Source organism: Nyctibius grandis, chromosome 2, assembly GCF_013368605.1.
Source record: "Nyctibius grandis isolate bNycGra1 chromosome 2, bNycGra1.pri, whole genome shotgun sequence".
Classification (NCBI taxonomy): domain Eukaryota; kingdom Metazoa; phylum Chordata; class Aves; order Nyctibiiformes; family Nyctibiidae; genus Nyctibius; species Nyctibius grandis.
The window spans coordinates 68,603,446-68,625,647 of NC_090659.1; the positions used below are offsets into that span (position 1 = coordinate 68,603,446).

Below are 22,202 nucleotides of genomic sequence, written 5' to 3' on the forward strand. Positions count from 1 at the left end.
AATGAGTGCATACAATACTGTACCATTTATTTTTTTTTCTTGTAAAGGACTGTAAAGGAGAAATAACTACAAAATATTCTCAAATATTTTCTGGTTAAAATGACATGGGAATTAGTCATGGCAGGATAATCAAATCTTACAACAATAATGGACACTTTAGTTTGCCTTATTTATAAAGCATAAGAACTTGAGCTGAGATTCATGTTGTGATTCAGATTTACATTCAGGTGTCATCACTTCAGCTAGGTATCTAAGCTCCCAATATTACTGATGGAGACTTGGTGTATGATTCATGGGCTCACATATGCATGTCTAGATCTATTTAAGATACACAAGGATAACCCACTTAGCTACCAGCTGCCACTCCAGATGGCTCCCATTTCAGGAAGCCTCTGGAATTTCCCAAAGTCCTGCATCATATATGCCATAAATGCTTGGCTACTCCAAGAAATCTTAGATGTCACCAAACACTTACTTTTGCGCAACTGAGTTGCTTTCTTAGGTGTCTGTCTTCATATATTCTATGATAGAATCTTCATGATCTACGGTTCTATGATGTAAGCTGAATAGTGCACTGGAATTCATTGACTGTGTTGAAAAAGGGCTCCTGTCACCTGCCCACAGAAGGACCTGAGGCCTTTAGGAGCAGTAGCTGGACACCAGGTGTTTTTTTTTACGGCATCTTAACTGGCACTCATTGCTGGTGTTTTAGCATTTAAATGTTACTCTGTACTTGCATTGACTGCAGAGACAGCTTAAAGATATAGAGCACATATGTAAATATCTGTAAGCAGACATATAGATTAAGATGTCTTAATCCAACATTGACTCCTAACCTTGCTATTATCTCGAGGTAAAATGCAGTTATATGTATATCTGCATATATGTAGTATTTAATATGTAGTTTTTCTGAACTATGAAAAGTAATTCCTACTAAAATTAGCAGAGTTTACACTGTGGATTTTTTTCCTTTTTGGAGAAAGAAGGGAAAATTCAACGTTTTCTGTTTTACAGGGATGATGTCCCAGAAGGTAGGACTTTAAATGCAAAACTCATAAAGTGCTGAGCACCAGTTTCATCAGTTGCTATCAGTTGTATGTAGGGTTGTGAACAGCAGCACAAAGTCCACACAGAGATCAGTTACTCCTGGTTTACCCAAGGGATTGATACTGTTTGATTTCTTCATTAATGTCCTGGACAATGCCACAGAGTGCACTCTCAGCAAGTTCTCACAGAGGATACAAAAATAGGAGGGGTAGCTGATACACCAGAGAGTTGTTCTGCCATTCAGAGGCACCGTGACCGACTGAAGAAATGGCTTGATAGAAACCTCATAAATTTCAAGAAAGGGAAATGCCAAGTCCTGCACCTGGGGAGGAATAACCCCAGGCACCAGTGCATGCCATCTAGAAAGGACCTGGGGGTCCTGATGGACACTAAGTTGAACATGAGCCAACAATATTCCCCAGCAGCAAAGACAACCATCCTCATCCTTGGCTGAATCAGGAAAAGCATTGCCAGCAGGTCAAAGGAGGTGATCCTCCCCGTCTGCTCAGCACTGGTGAGACCACATCTAGAGTACCGTGTCTGGGTCTGGGCTCCCAAGGACAAGAGAGACATGGACATATTGGGTAGAGTCCTGCAAAGGGCCATGAAGATTTTTAACGGACGGGAACAAGTCTTATACAAGGAGAGGCTGAGACAGCTGAGATCATTTCGCCTGGAGAAAAGAAGATGTAGGGAGGATCTTATCAAAATAATATCCTCTGTTGTCAGAGGATGTAGGAAGGCAACTAGGAAAGCTAAGGCCTCCTTGGAATTAAACCTTGCAAGAGAGGTCAAGGACAACAGAAAGGGCTTCTTCAAATACATTGCAGGTAAAACCAACACTAGAGGCAATGTAGGCCCACTGATGAATGAGGTGGGGGCCCTGGAGACAGAGGATAAAAAGAAGGCGGAGTTACTGAATGCCTTCTTTGCCTCTGTCTATACTGCTGGAGGCTGTCCTGAGGAGCCCCGGACCCCTGAGGCCTCAGAAGAAGTCAGGATAGAGGAGGAATCTGTCTTGGTAGATGAGGGCTGGGTCAGGGACCAATTAAGCAACCTGGACGTCCATAAATCCATGGGCCCTGATGGGATGCACTAGCGGGTGCTGAGGGAGCTGGCGGAAGTCATTGCTAGGCCACTCTCCATCATCTTTACTAAGTCGTGGGCAACGGGAGAGGTGCCTGAGGACTGGAGGAAAGCGAATGTCACTCCAGTCTTCAAAAAGGGCAAGAAGGAGGACCCGGGGAACTATAGACCGGTCAGCCTCACCTCCATCCCCGGAAAGGTGATGGAACAACTTGTCCTTGGTGCTGTCTCTAGGCACATCAAGGATAGGGGGATCATTAGGGGCACTCAGCATGGCTTCACCAAGGGGAAGTCATGCTTAACCAACTTGATAGCCTTTTATGAGGACGTAACCCGGTGGATAGATGATGGTAAAGCTGTGGATGTGGTCTATGTCGATTTCAGTAAAGCGTTTGACACGGTCTCCCACAGCATCCTCGCAGCTAAACTGAGGAAGTGTGGTCTGGATGATCAGGTAGTGAGGTGGATTGTGAACTGGCTGAAGGAAAGAAGCCAGAGAGTGGTGGTCAATGGGAGAGAGTCCAGTTGGAGGCCTGTGTGTAGCGGAGTCCCTCAAGGGTCGGTACTGGGACCAGTTCTATTCAATATATTCATTAATGACTTGGATGAGGGAATAGAGTGCACTGTCAGCAAGTTCGCTGCTGACACAAAACTGGGAGGAGTGGCTGACACAACAGAAGGCTGTGCAGCCATTCAGAGAGACCTGGACAGGCTGGAGAGTTGGGCGGGGAGAAATTTAATGAAGTATAACAAGGGCAAGTGTAGAGTCCTGCATCTGGGCAAGAACAACCCCATGTACCAGTACAAGTTGGGGGCAGACCTGTTGGAGAGCAGCGTAGGGGAAAGGGACCTGGGGGTCCTAGTGGACAACAGGATGACCATGAGCCAGCAGTGTGCCCTTGTGGCCAAGAAGGCCAATGGCATCCTGGGGTGTATTAGAAGGGGTGTGGTTAGCAGGTCGAGAGAGGTTCTCCTCCCCCTCTACTCTGCCCTGGTGAGGCCACATGTGGAATATTGTGTCCAGTTCTGGGCCCCTCAGTTCAAGAAGGACAGGGAACTGCTAGAGAGAGTCCAGCGCAGAGCCACGAAGATGATTAAGGGGGTGGAACATCTCCCTTATGAGGAGAGGCTGAGGGAGCTGGGTCTCTTTAGCTTGGAGAAGAGGAGACTGAGGGGTGACCTCATTAATGTTTATAAATATGGAAAGGGCAAGTGTCATGAGGATGGAGCCAGGCTCTTCTCAGTGACATCCCTTGACAGGACAAGGGGCAATGGGTGCAAGCTGGAACACAGGAGGTTCCACATAAATATGAGGAAAAACTTCTTTACGGTGAGGGTGACCGAACACTGGAACAGGCTGCCCAGAGAGGTTGTGGAGTCTCCTTCTCTGGAGACATTCAAAACCCGCCTGGACGCGTTCCTGTGTGATATGGTCTATGGAATCCTGCTCCGGCAGGGGGATTGGACTAGATGATCTTTCGAGGTCCCTTCCAATCCCTAACATTCTGTGATTCTGTGATTCTGTGAAAATATATAAATACCTGATAAGGGCAGTAAAGAAGACTGAGCCAAACTCTCCTCGTCTGTGCCCAGTGACAGGACAAGAGGCGATGGGCACAAACTGAAATACAATAGATAACGTTTAAATGTAAAAAAAAGGATTTTTGCTATGAGTGTTCAAGCACTGGAACAGATGGCCCAGAGAGGCTGTAAAGTCTCCATCCTTGGAGACATTCAAATACCAACTGGACTTGGCCTTGGGCAGCTTGCTCTGGTTGACTCTGCTCCAAGCATAGGGTTGGTCTAGATGATCTCCAGGGACCTCTTCCATGAGTCGGTGATTCTGTGATCTCCTTTTTACAAATAGCTTTTAAGATAAAAATTATCATAGCCAACTTACTTTTAACATAAAATATTATAGAAGGAAACTTGATTTTGCATGACTATACAGGTGTTTAAAAAAAACACAGGAAAAATATTACACTAACAACTTTGTTAATATTCAGGCCTAAGATCAGAGTGGCTGATATTACACAAGCTATCATAAATATTGCTATATCCACCAGATCACTTATTCCAGGCTTATGAGTGGGGATAAACAGATGACAATGAGGCACATTTATCAAGCCAGAGCTAAACTGTTACCAAAGACTGAGAAAGAGTGTTACCAAAGCAATCAGCACAAATGTCATATAGTCAGCCGTTGTACATCCTGCTCCAGTTGTGTCTAAAGTGCTGCCATAGTTGGTTTGATGGATTTGCTTTACGTCACTGAGGTTCGTCTTGTCTGGCATCCCTGCTGAGACAAATAAGAAAATATAGTATGATGTATGTCTTGTCACTACTGGCAACATGTTCTAGCTAGAACAAATTTAAATATCCTCAGCACACAGACTGTCACAGTTTGGTTTCTGATTCTCATGTTACTGCCAAATTCAAAATCCTTTATAATTGCATCTAGAAACATAGACTATACTATATGGCTATTCATCGTTGAAAGTAGTTCAGAGGTCTGCCAGCTCTGAACAAAGTTGTTCTTGTAGAAATATATATCAACAAACATTTGCAGACTGAAATGAACAGTTTTGCAAGTCCCAGTAGTACCTAAAAGTCCACTGCTAACATCTGTCCTGGATTTGAAGGAAAAGGGAAATAATTTAGTGTGAAATTGCTTGTGTCTGGGTCCCAATATTATTGCAAAATAACGTATACCTGATGGAAGGTATGCAGCAAAGTATACTTGTTGCTACATAAAACCTCCATTTGACACAATTTAAACAGACTTAACAACATTGTAAGGCAAAATTGTAAAGTTAACTTCAAACAGGAACTCTCTTACTGAGTTCCTGGCTGAATATTTGTACTTTTTCGGACCAGGGTAAATATTTCTTCGTCTCAAAATGGTGCTTTTTATGGAACAAGGATGTAATCACCCATTATATTTCCTCTGCCTGGCTAAACAATCGGAAACAGAAGGTCTTGGAGACACATTCAGATTTGGTAGCGCTGTCAGCTGCTTGTATTTGCTATGCATACTTCTAGACTAACTGTCCTATCCCATATAATAACTTGTGGCATGCCACTATCAATCAAGATTAACAAGTCTGAATTCTGTGTCATTACATGCAACAAATATTGACATTGTAATTACATTGAGACTGAAAAAGGCTTCATGTAAAGCAGAGTCAATATTTATATAATTAGGTCAATACATATATAATTCAGAAGGTAAGCTCTATTGTTGGAACAGCAGCCTTAGGAAGAAGCTCAGCTCTACTGAGCTGACATATTGATTTTTCAGTTTGAGTTTCTGCATTATTATTCATTGTTTAGGTACTTTCCTCTCTGTATCATTAGGAAATATGAATAAACTAGTGATTTTTTTTTTATTCAAAGGGACTGTGATGATGTATAAATATTTTAGTCATGGTGTTATCCTCTTTATTAAGCTGGTTTAACAGAAGCTGCAGAGAATCCTCATTTTTAAAAGGAATAACTTTTTTCAGTGCTTGTGTTAAAAATACTCTTTTCTCTAAAAGCAGCTTGAAAGCTGATCTTTGTGAACTTGCTGTATGAACTCAAATCTCCTTCCTGTCGCTTTGAAAAAATGCATTAAGGGAAGAGTCACCTGAAGTCAATCACGTTGTCTGACAAACCTGCTACAATGAATATTTCTTCTTTGCTGCTGTACTTAGACAGCAGAATATGCTGCTATTTTTTGTGGATTTATCGATCCAGTGCTCTGCCCGGAATTTGTGAAATTTATCTCTGAGTACAACGCAAGTGGACATACAAGAAGGAAGAGTGACAACAGATGCTGAGAAGGAGGGAATACAACTCCTCCTTATCATGCACATTCAGTAACCTGTCTAGAAAAAGATCAGTCACTCAGTGCTTCACTGAATGGATGTTTGGTGGATCACCAAAGAAGGTTTATCAAGGTGTTTTTTTCAGTAAGTTTTGGAAGTAGAAGAACAAAAAAAATGGTTTGGGTCATTTCCACAGAGCATTAGTGAGGATTTCCCGTGTTTAAAAAGACTAATTTCAACAGATGGTGAAAAATTCAACTCTACCTATACAACAAAGCAGTTCACCAAGTGCTATAAGTATAACAAAGCAGGTTTTTCCCAGTATATTTACAGATACATTATCACAGTAGTGAAAGAGTGAAATATATGGCCTTACCTTAAACAGGCCTATTAAAAGATAATTATCATAAAAAGAAAAATGTTGCTAGATCTTGCAGTTAAAGAAAAAACTGGCTTCAGTTAGAGGATGTGACCTGAATCCAAAGGCCTATTGACTAGATATTAATTACTGACTGAAGAGTCAGGTTTAATTTCTAGTGAAATTTTCATTGGAAATATTATAGAATATAGGAAAAGAACAGATTTTATTATATGGGAAATATTATCTCAATTTTTTTTTTTTTATTTTCTTTCCAGCCTCAAATGAAAACTGCAGACTTTGGAAGTTCCCATGAAAAGTGGGTTCTAAAAAAATGTTCAAACCTACCAATACATTTTCCTTTGATCAATCAAAATGCCATAAAGTATTTAATCTCTGATTTTAAATGCATATACTGTTAGGACTGAAGTGTAAACATATTGTTTCAGTGTAAACAATATAGAGTTTTACCTATTCAGTCAGCCGCATAGGTCTAAGCCACACCTTTGACTTCATTGAAATGAGAAGTTCAAAAAATAATTAGACATGCTCCTGTGAAAAAATCACTGAACAGAAGAACATTCCTAAAAAACAGCCTATTTTAACAGAACTGTGGGGTTTTTTTGCCCACAGAATGCTATGTCTTTTTTTTTTTTAATCTGGTTCTAATAAGTATAACTATAAATTTAATTCCTACACTAGGCTATACATTCTGTTTGGATAAGCAGGTTCTGTTGTCCATTATGCATCAAGATTTAAACATATATGTTACCTTTCATATATCATAATCAGTAACGGAAGTGAGTTTTTCTCTAAATTAACTTTTGTAGTTCACAGCAAACTTGCAATGGGAGCTATGAAAACATTTATAGCAGGAGAGACTAAAACCAAAAGCAAACTTGTTTAATTTTAGTTTCCTCTCATTCTAGAAACTGAAGTTATGTTACAGAAGAGACATTTAAGTTTCCGGAATATAAATGTCTAGTTTAATATCAAAATCATACTAGAGCTAATATTTTGACTGGAAGATGGTAAAATTCAGATGTTTCAGCTGAGATTCAGGTTTTTTTCTGAAGAAAATCTAGAATTGCAGCAGTGTAGAAGATAAACCTTTTGGGAATTAAAATCCAAATATAACATTTGCATGAACCTATATAAAACAAAGCAACCAAGTATCACATACCTGTCCCCCATACAGCATCAGCTGTAAAACTCAGTGGCTGCAATTTAAAGTATTGTCCTCCTCTGGTTTAGAAAAAATTAATCAATAAAAGAATTTCACCAAATACTGTGATAAATATTACAGTATCTCATTATTGTATAACAGCTGCAGAGTATTTGTAATGCTCTTTAATATCTTCTAAAGATATTTAAAGCTTGTGAGGGGTAACGGTACTGGCAGCCTTGAGAGCTGACCTGTTATGTTCTCCAGAATAGCTAAAGCAACAATACAATTTCCTTCCAATATTCAGCAGAGCCTTTAACCATGATATGAAAAGTCAAACCTAAAGTCATGGAAGATTTTAATTTGACATGTAGCTTTTCTACTGAGATTGTCAAAATATTACAATAATGGGGTACGACTTTTGAGCAGTAGATACTTGCCTTCCAAGGGCCATGCTAGGACTTTAAGCATTTTAAAAGTTTTAAATGGAACATCCTGTAATAATGGCCTAGTTTGAAACCAAACCAGAAAGTGTTTGTGTAAGTGTAGTCTAACCTCAAACACCTTGCTGTATTATCTTCTGTTTGCTGAGTAACGTATATCAGAACTAACATGGCTCTTCAAGGGAAAATGAAGTTGCCAAATGAGCTGCTGTGGGAATCCCATTGGATACAAACCCTGTCAAAGATTTAGAGAGGAGGAAGAACTGAATTTCACTCTGTGCACCATTCTTACAATGTTCTGGAAGATTCAAAATACAGCTTTTATGGCACATGCATTTTCTACGAGCCTCAAATATGAGGAAGAATTTGAGAGAGAATGGGACAGTGTTTCAGATAGGAAAAAATGTGGAATGTGGATTTTACAAGACAACACTCCTGTGAAGTTGTATGCAAAATTCTTAGAAGGACAAATAATTATTTCAATCATTATATGTAAGTTAAATTTCGAGATCTTATAACACATGAGCTGTAAATAAAAGAACTGATAACTAGTTGAAGTTATGTCCCAAAATTGGTAAGAAAGATCATGAAAAATCTTCATGAGAGGTTAAAGAAATGCATAAAGGTCAGATGAATAGACCAAAAACCTGATGTACTGTAGATGAATGTTTAAATATGAGGTTGCAAATGTAATTTACAATAATCACATACCCAGAAAATAATGACATGTAGGCAGTTGGTCATGAATTTATAGATATCAGTAGGGAGCAATAATATTTTTGGGAAGTAGAAGATGAATTTGGATGCAACTGGTGAAGTAAACTGAAGAATTTGTAGGCAAAGGCAAAACTAAGAGTAGCATAATGATTAAGAGGAATGAAGAGACAGTGATATCAGAGCAATGGGTTCAGGAATTTGCAGCTAGCAAGAGCTAGGACAATCTCCTTACTGTGTCAAGTAAAAACCAACACTGACTAATATCGACACATTTTCGTAGTATGAAGGAAGACATAATATTAGTTTGATTCCTGCAATTCACGATAATGAGGTCTCAAAAATTACTTCATGCAGTTAAACTTTAAAAAAATGCATTAAATTTTTAACAAAAAAAAGGAGGAAAAAAAGTATTTACTTTTCATTGCCATTCCATAAATTAAAATGACATATTAGTTACCAAACCTTTTATTTTGATTGACCAATCTTTTGCCATCTGGAATTTTTAAAGCTTCTAATGGATGTCTCCTCCTTTTCTTTTATTGCTTTTTTGCCAGGTTTTATTCCTAACTACTTAATATCATGAAAATGTTTCAAAATACAATTATACTAACTAGACCACAGAGCTGTGTTTAAGTACCTCAGACATGCTTCAGTTTATATGTAGTGGTTGCTGTGAAAACTTGCATTTGCTACTTTAAGTAATATATAGATTCCTTTACTGAACAGTAGCTATATGTGAGAAAAAAATATTCAGTACATGTCAGATCATTCCCCAGCTAGTGTGTTTAAGCCATTAATCTTAAAAAATCACAAAATACTGATGAGTATCCAGTGCTTAGAAAGAAAAGTAGAAACAATGGACTACCTCTACTATTATTTGAAGACTCTTCCATGTGAAGTTCATGTGATATTGGCCATGAAGTCTCAATGAGGAGAGAAAAAGATGTCTGAGAAGAACTGTATTATGAGGGGTACCTGGCAAAGGACTGATTTCTTGAGGCCATTTTCATGTTCTTATGACTGCATCTACACTTGCAAAAGTTAAGGATGTCCCTAAAAGGAAAGCATATGGTATATGATGTGTGAACATATGCCCTTCTTATAGTATGTATATAGTAGTGAATGTATTCACCCTCTTCAGGCAATCTGTGTGTTTTTATGATGTAGTGCAACTTTTGCCCTCTCCATTGCACAGTAAGTGAAATGGAAGAGAGCAGGGAGATTGTAATGGATGCTCTCAGAGGTGCCTTCCAATGTCAAGAATTCTGTGATTCTGTGATTCTATAAGTATTAATATTTCACAATTCAGGGCAAGTCATGAACAAACAAACAAACAAAAAAAACCCCACTGGATTTCACTAACAAGTAGTACAGACAGAAGGAACATATATTGCCTTACCATTCTTTGACTACATCACTTTTGAAGATGTGAACAGTGATATAAGAGATAACTCTGCTGAGAATTAAGTCAGGAATCAAGCTAGTGAAAAATGTATCTCTGCCTTATTTTGTTTAGTTTTCATTTAATAAAGCAGAAATTAACAGATGATCCACAGAGGCTAAAGAAATGTCAAAATTTTCAAACGTTTTTCCAATGAAGTTTTGGTGATTTTTAGGCTTTAATTTTAAAGAAAAATAAATAATTTAGCATTACACATTGGTTTGCCATGACTGAATTATAAATCAGTTTACTCAGCTGAATTTCTTAATACTTCAAACTTGTCTTTCAGCGGAGATCCATTTGCTACAAGGTTCATGAGAAAAGAACAGCAGAGTCAATATTATTCATTTTGAATGAATGAAGGCTTTTACATTATGGAACCTATTGTGAGATAAACATACATATAACTGTTGCCCTATCAATGAAATTAATGGATTAGCACAGAAAACAGACTTCACTGGTACTAAAATTGTATGTTGTAAAATAGTTTTGATTCCTATTCCTTTTTGTCTTTCTGTAAGGTCTAAAATCTTAATTGTATTAAATTATTGTATCTGATTGTGTTGATTCTAATAGCTTTTCAGTAAAGGTAAGGTGAAAGAGAAAAGAAGGTTTAAAACCAAAATGAATAGATTTTGCTAAAACAGTAATGTCTCTGTTTCACTATTTGAGTCTGCTGGTGACCATTGCCTGATGCTTTTGAGGTGAGAGAAATAATAAGTTATAATGAAAAATTTAAATAATCAGTCCATTGGGACCCTTAAGTTCTGACATTCAGTGATTAGTGTATGCCTTGGAGCACAGGGATACATATTTATTATCCTTATAAAATAGAGTGAATGATTCTCATAATTCTCATAAATTCGTGCTATTTTTTCTGCAGTCACTTTGCCTTATGCAAGAAGAAACCAAATAAAAAGCAATGAAAAGCCAAAATAAAAACCAACAAACTGAAAATGTGCTTACACCTTCTCAGTTGTATGAAATAATTCTTAACTAGGAAGGTCGGAGTCCTTACAATACATCCATTAAAATCAATTCAGTACAGTTTATTTCAAATCACAGATGAGCTCATATTTTGGCAGAGCAGAATTTCATCTGCTTTTCTATAGTGGTTATATGGGTCAGATTGTGTCAGAAATTATAAACTTAAGTGTGAGCACCATCCTGAATGCAGCATCAAGTAGCATTATACTGATGCTGAAGTAGTGAGCTTAAGAAGATAATAACAGATGATACATAAGGCGTGATTAATTCCACTTAGTTTTTCACATCTGTACAGTCCACATCTACAGCTAGGGTTCAGCTGGTTAAACATAGCCCTCTACAGACATTTTAGATGCAGAGGAGAAGGGTATCATACTTGGCATGCAGCTGTCCATCCAAAAGAAGCCTGATTCTTATAAAACACTTTAAAGGTGTCTTGGACATCCTAGAGCATCTCCGGTGGCTTTTGGCACTTCTGTTTAGATAACTGAATCCTGCCCTGCATCAAAGTTAATTACTGCAGCTCCCATTATAGTGAATGTAGAGAAATAAGTGTAGAAGAAGGAGATGAAGTACTGAGATGTAGATATTTAGTCTGAATTTGGACAGATGAATCCTACACTTGGTCATATAACAGGTTCACCACTGAGTGACAATCGATATATTCCCTTTCATTATGCTTTATATCTTTGGTGGAAAACAAAACTAAATACCAAATCATAGAATAGAAACCTGGCTTTGAAGACTTCCAGGGAGGAGACATTCACTTCTCCGGGCAACCTGTTCCTGTGTCTCGCCACCCCCACAGTGAATAATTTCTTCCTAATATCTAATCTAAATTTACCCTCTTCCAGTTTAAAACCATTAACCCTCGTCCTATCACTACATGCCCTTATAAAAAGTCCCTCACCAGCTTTCCTGTAGGCCCCCTTTAGGTACTGGAAGGCTGCTAGAAGGTCTCCCTGCAGCCTTCTTTTCTCCAAGCTGAAGAGCCTCAACTCTCTCAGCCTGTCTTCATAGGAGAGGTGCTCCAGCCCTCTCATCATCTTCGTGGCCCTCTTCTGGACTTGTTCCAACAGGTCCATGTCCTTCTTATGTTGGGGCCCCCAGAGCTGGACGCAGTACTCCACGTGGGGTCTCAAGAGAGCAGAGTAGAGGGGGAGAATCACCTCCCTCAACCTGCTGGCCACACTGCTTTTGATGCAGCCCAGAATACGGTTGGCCTTCTGGTCTGCAAGCACACATTGCCAGCTCATGTTGAGCTTCTCATCAACCATCACCCCCAAGCCTTTCTTCTCAGGGCTGCTCTCAATCCCTTCTCCACTTAGACTGTATTTGCGCTTGGGATTGCCCTGACCCACATGCAGGACCTTGCACTTGGTCTTGCTGAACTTCATGCTGTTCACACAGGCCCACCTCTCCAGCCTGTCAAGGTCCCTCGGGATGGCATCCCTTCCCTTCAGTGTGTCGACCGCACCATAGAGCTTGCTGTCGTTGGCAAACTTGCTGAGGGCGCACCGAGTCCCACTGTCCACGTCACCAACAAAGATGTTAAACAGTGCCAGTCCCAATACCAACCCCTGAGAAACACCAATCATCACTCATCTCCGCTTGGTATCGAGGCATTGACCGCAGCTCTTTGTGTGCAGCCATCCAGCCAATTCATGTATCTCTGGCAAATGGAATACATTTTAGAAATTCTAGGTAGGAAAACTAAAACAAAAAAGGGTGGGGTATTGATTGAGTTCATATTTGTTTCACCTGTAGTCTTATATTTTCACTTTTATACCTAAACCCCTGCCTTTAAGCATTTTTTGGTTTCAGCATCTGGTGTTGAAGGGCAGGATGAAGGGCTGCTGTATTGCCATGAAAATAGTGCATGTCCAATGTGTGCAAACATCTCTGAGAAGCCAGTACTTCATGAAAGTGTTTCCTGCTAAAGTAAAGAAAGTCTCATTGCAGCTATATTTGCATAGCTAAATACACATGCCAGAAGGAGATCCTTTAGGCAAAGTGATGTTGAGTGGCTTCTGCCTACCATGCTCAGAGGCAGCAATACCTCAAGAAACTGCTAAACAAATCTCCACTACATGGTACAATGCCTTCCATCTCTTTTAAGCCACACACTGTGGTGTCCTTGGCTCAAAGACCCAGTTAAAATTTTGTTTGTTTGTTTTTAGTTCGAAGTGCCTGAAAGAAACATGAGGGGTGTGCTGCAACCCACCAGGTGGTGTTTTTATAACATGAAACTGAAGGAGTGTATTACAGGCTCTGGGATATGATATCCAGGCATGGGAAAGTGTTTTTAAAATAAAAAGCCTGCTGTTGAGGGACTTGGTAGGGCAGAGAAATCCAAGCCTTCAGCCGTCTGGTTTGTGTTGCCATTTGGAAGCAGTCCTTGGAATGAATTATTCACAGAACTTGAGGTTTGTTTTGGAGGGATGGAGATGGTTTTCTTTAACGCTGAGCCACGGAGTGAACTAACATTTATGCAATGTGGACAATGGAACTGAAACCAGGAGACAACTCACAAGCTAAGTTACTTGACAGTGTAGGCATAGACAGTGAAATCATTGAAATTTGGAGAATTGCTTGGGAAGGTTCGGTACCGTGATATAAATTCTAGCAGTAAATTCTTAATGTCCTCATGTGTCTCACCTCTGTAATTGACCAGTCATTTCTTTCAGTGAAATGCAATCATGTGAGTCTTCATGTCTGTTCCTAAGTGTCCTGGTTTGGCCTAAACCAGGCCGATTTTCCTTTCAGTGATTTTTACTTTCAGCTAAGTCTCCTTTAAGTAACTGCATTTTCTGAAAATAACTGCATGTTTTTGCAGACAGTGTCTGCTTCCAGGACTGATAACGCTCGAAGTTTGTAGTTATCACTGAGGCACCGGTAGGGATGTTGTGCAGAAAGGCTCTTGCTGTACTTATTCTTGAGAGAAACCAAGGTCACTGCTGAATTCCTCATTGCTTACGAGTGAAGAGCCGAAGGGGGGTCGCAGCTGCAGTGGGGAGCAGACAGGGCAGGTGACCCAAAATTGACCAACGAGGGTATTCCATCCCATACACGTCATTCTCGGTATAAAGTGGGGGGATCACGAGGGTCTCGCTCTTTCTGCTATGGCCGGTGTCCAGGGAGGACTCCGTCTGTTTTCCTGCTGCCCCCGATCCCGATCCGTGCGTTCCTGAATCCAGCTCTCGACCATCGCTAGGCCCAGGCTGGGCCTTCCCGGAGCCTGCCCTGCAGTGCCGGTGGTGACGTGGCTGACTTCAGGGGAGCTCAATCTTGGTTTTGTATATATATTTGTATATATTTGATTATTTTTATTATTATTATTATACTTTTTTTTTTTTTCATTATTATAGTTTATTAAAACTGTTTTAATTTTCCAACCCAGAAGTCTCTCTCCCTTTTCCCTTTCCCTTTCCCTCTGGGGGGAGGGGGGGGGATAACAGAGGGCATCTGCCGCAGGTTTAATCGCCAGCCCAGCTTTAAACCGTGACAGATTTATTGGCGCCCAACGTGGGGCTCGAGAGAAGCTCCGACAGGTTGCTCTGATAAGTCGAATCCCAGCTCCCGTGGGAGGAGACCCGGAGAGCTCAGCCAAGAGAGTATCAGATTTCTTCCTTTGAGATTTACGAGGGGTTGGAAATTAAAACAGATAGCTAAGATGGTAATGTCATTTGTGAGCCTTGTGTTACCTCTTCTCTTTATAAAGCTTGTTTTACAGTTATGTGTAATGATACCTTACTTGCCGTATGCGCTGTGTGTTAGTGCTTACGTGTGGTTTAACAGGGCGTGCTGGTCAAAATGTGTCGTTTCGGTATGGGTTGTGATACTGATTTATGTCGTGATAAACTGGGCAGTCATTATTCCGATCTCTTATCTCTATGATACAATGACGGGCAGCTTTAATCGTGAATCGGTAGCTGCGCACACCGGGCGTCTTTTAACTGATTTTGATAGTATCTGCTCCTTTTTTGCCAAGCTGATTCCTGCAAAATTCGAACAGGGCATGTTGTTATTTTTGGGTGTCCTGTATGTGTTACTGGTGTGCTATGTGATTAGATGTCGGTGCAGCAACAGCGGGAGGTATCATGCTGCCCCTGTAACCAGGAGAAAACACCGAAAGAAATCAACTAGTAAAGTGAAGGATGATGACTCAGAGGCTTCTAAGGCAGAGCCAGCACGGGACCCAGGTGAGGGCCCTTCTCAGGCAGAGTCAGGGCCTGACACAGAGGGGGGTTTCCTTGATCGTCTTTTTAAAGAAGGCCCATTACACAAGAAGGACAAGAAAGGTCCTTCTAAAGCAGAACAATCACAGGAGGACTCGGACTCGGAAGTAGAGATAACCTACCACTCCTTATCCCTGAAAGAACTGCGAAATATAAGAAAAGATTTTAGTCGTTATGACGGTGAGCCAATAATTACCTGGTTGCTCCGATGCTGGGATAATGGGGCAGATAGCATAGAACTGGATGGTAGAGAAGCCAGACAGTTGGGATCCCTGTCCAGAGATGGTGGTATTGATAAGATGCTTCCAAGAAGGTCGAACAGTATCAGTCTCTGGAGGCGACTCTTGTCAGCTGTAAAGAGCAGGTATCCCTATAAAGATGATGTTATGAGCCACCTAAGCAAATGGACCACTATAGAAAAAGGTATTAACTACCTTAGAGAACTAGCTGTGCAAGAGATCATTTATAAACACCCTCAGGACATTGTAGATCCTGTAAATCCTGATGAAGTGGAATGCAACCGATCCATGTTCCGGAAGGTTGTGAAGAGTGCTCCACCAACACATGCCCATACATTGTCAATATTAGTCTGTGGAGAAGATGCTATGGCACGACCTAGTGTGGGCGAAATGGCTAACTATATGCGACAGTATGAAGATAGTATTTCTTCCCCACTGCAGGCCCGTGTCTCGGCTGTGGAAAAACTGACTAAGGAAAACAAAGACTCATTGAAACAACTGTCAGACAAACTGTCCAGGATCGAGAATAAACTTGACTCTCTACCTACACAGGCCCGCGTTGCAGCCTTTAGGAGGCAACGCCCTCCTACTGGACCGGCTCAAAGGAAACGGAACACGTCACGAGGTATCCTGTGGTTTACCCTGCGTGATTATGGGGAGGACATGAACAGATGGCATGGACAACCTACCAGTACCCTACAGGCATGAGTACGTGAGTTGCAAGCTAACAGAAATACCAGAGAGAATTTTTCTAGGAGGATGGCTGCTCCAGTTACCAATGAGCAGGACCCCAGTCAGGGTAGATGGGCCTCAAATCCTTTTTTTCCAAGAGTGAATAGAGGAAATGAAGGTCCAATCCCCGTGAGCAGCACGAATCCAATCTTTAATTAGAGGGGCCCTGCCTCTAGCCAGGAGGAGGAGAGGGATAACCGGATTTATTGGACTGTGTGGATTCGATGGCCTGGCACATTAGAACCACAAAAGTATCGAGCCCTGGTAGACACTGGTGCACAGTGCACCCTCATGCCATCGAATCATAAAGGGACAGAATCTGTCAGTATCTCGGGAATAACAGGGGGATCTCAAGAGTTATCTGTATTGGAGGCCGAAGTGAGCCTAACTAAAAATGAATGGAAAAAGCACCCCATTGTGACTGGTCCAGATGCTCCGTGCATCCTTGGCATAGACTACCTTAAGAAAGGGTATTTTAAGGACCCAAAAGGATATAGATGGGCCTTTGGTGTAGCAGCTGTAGAGACTGAGGACATTAAACAGCTGTCTACCTTGCCTGGCCTCTCAGAGGATCCTTCTGTTGTGGGGTTGCTGAAAGTTGAAGAACAACAGGTGCCAATTGCTACTGCCACGGTGCACCGACGACAATATCGCACCAATCGAGACTCCCTGATCCCCATTCATAAACTGATTAGACAATTAGAAAATCAAGGAGTGATTAGCAAGACTCGCTCACCCTTTAATAGTCCTATATGGCCAGTGCAAAAGTCTAATGGAGAATGGAGATTAACTGTGGACTATCGTGGCCTAAATGAAGTTACGCCACCTCTGAGTGCTGCTGTGCCAGACATGCTAGAACTTCAATACGAACTGGAGTCAAAGGCAGCCAAGTGGTACGCCACTATAGACATTGCTAATGCATTTTTCTCTATTCCCTTGGCACCAAAGTGCAGGCCACAGTTTGCTTTTACCTGGAGAGGTATCCAGTACACCTGGAATCGACTGCCCCAGGGGTGGAAACACAGTCCTACTATTTGCCACGGACTGATCCAGACTGCACTAGAAGAGGGTGGAGCTCCAGAACATTTGCAATATATTGATGACATCATTGTATGGGGTGATACAGCAGCAGAAGTTTTTGACAAAGGGGAGAAAATAATTCAAATTCTTCTGCAAGCTGGTTTTGCCATAAAAAGAGGCAAGGTCAAGGGACCTGCCCGAGAGATCCAGTTTTTAGGGATTAAATGGCAAGATGGGCGTCGCCAGATCCCGATAGAGGTGATCAACAAAATAACAGCTATGTCCCCACCAACTAACAAAAAGGAAACACAAGCCTTCTTAGGCGTTGTGGGTTTCTGGAGAATGCATATTCCAGATTACAGCCAGATTGTACGCCCTCTTTATCAGGTGACCAGAAAGAAAAATGATTTTCAGTGGGGCCCTGAACAACAACAGGCTTTTGAACAGATTAAACAAGAGATTGTGCATGCAGTAGCCCTTGGACCAGTCCGTATGGGACAAGATGTTAAAAATGTGCTCTACACCTCAGCTGGGGACAATGGTCCTACCTGGAGCCTCTGGCAGAAAGTGCCAGGGGAGACTCGAGGTCGACCCCTAGGATTTTGGAGTCGAGGATACAAGGGCTCTGAGGCCAATTACACCCCAACTGAAAAAGAGATACTGGCAGCATATGAAGGAGTTAGAGCTGCCTCAGAGGTAATCGGTACTGAAGCACAGCTTCTCCTGGCACCCCGATTACCAGTACTAGGCTGGATGTTCAAGGGTAAGGTTCCTACTACTCATCATGCAACTGATGCTACATGGAGTAAATGGATTGCATTAATTACACAGAGGGCTCGAATAGGAAACCCTAATCGCCCAGGAATCTTAGAAGTGATCATGGACTGGCCAGAAGGCAAAGACTTCGGAATGCCACCAGAAAAGGAGGTGACACGTGCTGAAGAAGCCCCACCATATAATGAACTACCAGAGGATGAGAAGCAGTATGCCCTGTTCACCGATGGATCCTGCCGTCTTGTAGGAAAGCATCGGAAGTGGAAAGCTGCTGTATGGAGTCCCATACGACAAGTGACAGAAGCCACAGAAGGACAAGGTGAATCAAGTCAATTTGCAGAGGTAAAAGCCATCCAGCTGGCTTTAGACATTGCTGAACGAGAAAAGTGGCCAAGGCTGTATCTTTATACTGACTCATGGATGGTGGCAAATGCCTTGTGGGGGTGGTTAAAGCAGTGGAAGCGAAGCAACTGGCAGCGTAAAGGTAAACCTGTTTGGGCTGCTGAACTGTGGCAAGATATTGCTGCTCGGCTAGAGAAACTAGTCGTGAAGGTACGTCATGTAGATGCTCACGTACCTAAAAGTCGGGCAACTGAGGAACATCGAAACAACCAACAAGCAGATCAGGCTGCTAAAGTGTTCCAAATAGATTTGGACTGGGAACATAAAGGTGAACTATTTTTAGCTCGGTGGGCTCATGACACTTCAGGTCATCAAGGGAGAGATGCAACATACAGATGGGCTCGTGACCGAGGGGTGGACTTAACTATGGACTCTATTGCACAAGTTATCCATGATTGTGAAACATGCGCCGCAATTAAGCAAGCCAAACGGTTAAAACCTTTGTGGTATGGGGGGCGGTGGTTGAAATATAAATATGGGGAGGCCTGGCAAATTGACTACATCACACTCCCTCAGACCCGCCAGGGTAAACGTTATGTACTTACCATGGTGGAGGCGACCACCGGATGGCTGGAAACATACTCTGTGCCCCATGCCACTGCCCGGAACACTATCCTGGGCCTCGAAAAGCAAATCTTGTGGCAACACGGCACACCAGAGAGAACTGAGTCGGACAATGGGACTCATTTCAAAAACAGTCTCATAGATAACTGGGCCAAAGAGCATGGCATCGAATGGGTATATCACATCCCCTATCATGCACCAGCATCTGGGAAAGTTGAACGGTATAATGGGCTGTTAAAAACTACCCTAAAAGCAATGGGGGGTGGAACCTTTAAAAACTGGGATAAGCATTTGGCACAAGCTACCTGGCTAGTTAACACCAGAGGATCTATCAACCGAGCTGGCCCTGCTCAGTCAGACCTTTTACATACAGTAGAAGGGGATAAAGTCCCTGTGGTGCATGAAAGGAATCTGTTGGGAAAAACTGTCTGGGTTCTTCCTGCTACGGGCAAAGGTAAACCCATTCATGGGATTGCTTTTGCTCAAGGACCTGGATGTACTTGGTGGGTGATGCTGCAGGATGGTGGAGTCCGATGTGTCCCTGAAGGTGATCTGATCTTGGGTGAGAATACTTAATTCTGAACTGCATGATGTTAATTGCTGCATAATACTAACAGTGTTCATAAGTGTCTTTCAGGTTGAAGCAGTGGTGATGAGACCGGAGCTAGCTGCAAGTGGCGTCCAGTAACCTCCTCGAGACTGACATCTTTAACCTGCAACCCGTGGGCACGAACTGTGACAAAGCTCATATCATCTCTCCTACCCTGGGAGACTCCTAGCCAGATGGAAACCCACAATCCTGAACTAAATGAACTTGATGAACTTTTTTTTTTTTGTATAGAGATAAATCATAAACTAATGTTATCTGTATATATTTTAAAATGAAAAGTTAGTGGTGATCTGAGTATGACGTGAATGGTATGGAATAAGGGGTGGAATGTCCTGGTTTGGCCTAAACCAGGCCGATTTTCCTTTCAGTGATTTTTACTTTCAGCTAAGTCTCCTTTAAGTAACTGCATTTTCTGAAACTAACTGCATGTTTTTGCAGACAGTGTCTGCTTCCAGGACTGATAACGCTCGAAGTTTGTAGTTATCACTGAGGCACCGGTAGGGATGTTGTGCAGAAAGGCTCTTGCTGTACTTATTCTTGAGAGAAACCAAGGTCACTGCTGAATTCCTCATTGCTTACGAGTGAAGAGCCGAAGGGGGGTCGCAGCTGCAGTGGGGAGCAGACAGGGCAGGTGACCCAAAATTGACCAACGAGGGTATTCCTTCCCATACACGTCATTCTCGGTATAAAGTGGGGGGATCACGAGGGTCTCGCTCTTTCTGCTATGGCCGGTGTCCAGGGAGGACTCCGTCTGTTTTCCTGCTGCCCCCGATCCCGATCCGTGCATTCCTGAATCCAGCTCTCGACCATCGCTAGGCCCAGGCTGGGCCTTCCCGGAGCCTGCCCTGCAGTGCCGGTGGTGACGTGGCTGACTTCAGGGGAGCTCAATCTTGGTTTTGTATATATATTTGTATATATTTGATTATTTTTATTATTATTATTATACTTTTTTTTTTTTCATTATTATAGTTTATTAAAACTGTTTTAATTTTCCAACCCAGAAGTCTCTCTCCCTTTTCCCTTTCCCTTTCCCTCTGGGGGGAGGGGGGGGGATAACAGAGGGCATCTGCCGCAGGTTTAATCGCCAGCCCAGCTTTAAACCGTGACACTAAGAAAAATAGCTCAGGAAACCTGTATCAGATCCCAGGCAGGACCTCGAGTACCAAAGGAGTGAACCTGATCTAGATGCCACAAGGTGATGTGCAACAGGGAGATGATGCTCACTTAGGAGCCAAGCCAACTGAAAATTTACATTTAGCTTGCCTCCACAAAGGGAGATCGTTAATGACTGGGATTTTTGTGTCTGTATGTGAAGTATGGTGATAATCAAACCACCATTAGATTTCTTTATCTCACAGCAATTTTCTTGTGCTTTATCCGCTCTATTCTTAAGTGACAGAGCTTTCATCTGTTTTCCCAGGGAAAACTATGTCACTGTCCATATAATGTAGTATGCTGTAGCATGATGCAGGTAAGAACTCTTTGAAACACAGTGTACTGAGCAGCTGTCAGTTTTTGCTGTCTGTCTATGCACTAAACATAGATACTGTTTTGAAGAAAGTTTCTGGAATAGGTAATGGGTGCTTATTTGGAGGAAATAATTTGATCTAAAATCCTTCTTTTTAACTGTATATATTGTAATGATCATTGTAATAATACACAAATCAACACAAATTGCAATTATAAATGCACAGGGAATATCAAGATGCAAGTAATCTCACCTACAAACAAAGGAATAGTATTTCTGTTATTGTTAGAAAGCAATTAAAAAGTCTGCCTAATAACATTATCTAAGAGAATTCTGCATGGTTAACCATATATTAGGAAATGAATCCAACATATCATGTTTAACTGCACATATTTTATGAAATTTATATATATGAGAAATAAAGTGTAACCAATGATCTTAACATAAATCTGGCAAGTCATTTTAACTACAAGAGCAGCAGACATTAAGTCTCTAGTCTAGTATTTGAAAGTTTTCTTTCAGAGTTGACAGTGGCGTTTGTTTCACATTATACATTAATGAACTCAGTATTTCCATTTAGAAAACAAAGCTTTTATGAGTTAATGTAACACAAACAAATGGTGTCACAAACCAAAACATTTCCTTTTATTTTGCATTCTTAAGAATCAGAAAGAGATAACATTAGTTAAAATGGCTAATATATACTTTTTTACTTGTAAGTCAGTTTTAACATTTAACAAAATATTAGATGTCTAAAAGACTTGGTTTTATTTTGCATACAGAGACTGAAACATAATTGTATATTTTGTCTGAGGTAGAGAGAACCACAGTAGCCTTCATTAGATCTGTTCCTGTTGCTTTCTCATGCAAGAGCTTCTAAATCCATGTTCATTATAACTTCAATGCTCTAGGGTGCTGGAATCAGCATTGTCAATAATGCCTGTTTTAAATGAAGAAATCCATCTTTTCAATCCTTTTCACTACTGAGGAACTTTTAACCTTTATCATTAACCTATGCAAAGGCTTTGTAATCAATACAAAATTACAATAGGGCTAAAGTCCCATAAATCACACTGGGTAAAAGTAAGCAAATTCTTCATTC

At 41.3% G+C, this 22,202-nt stretch overlaps 1 protein-coding gene across 1 annotated transcript in view; it reads right to left on the minus strand.

The window, feature by feature from the left end:
* Positions 1–1,573: 1,573 nt before the first annotated feature.
* The window catches only part of GPC5 (glypican 5), a 770,794-nt gene continuing 750,165 nt past the window's right edge, over positions 1,574–22,202 (minus strand). Inside the window, exons 8-9 of the mRNA XM_068395229.1 lie at positions 4,302–4,432; positions 1,574–1,639 (exon numbers count right to left, since the gene is read on the minus strand). Coding sequence (XP_068251330.1) covers positions 1,574–1,639; positions 4,302–4,432 — 197 coding nt within the window. The remainder of the gene's footprint in view (positions 1,640–4,301; positions 4,433–22,202) is intronic.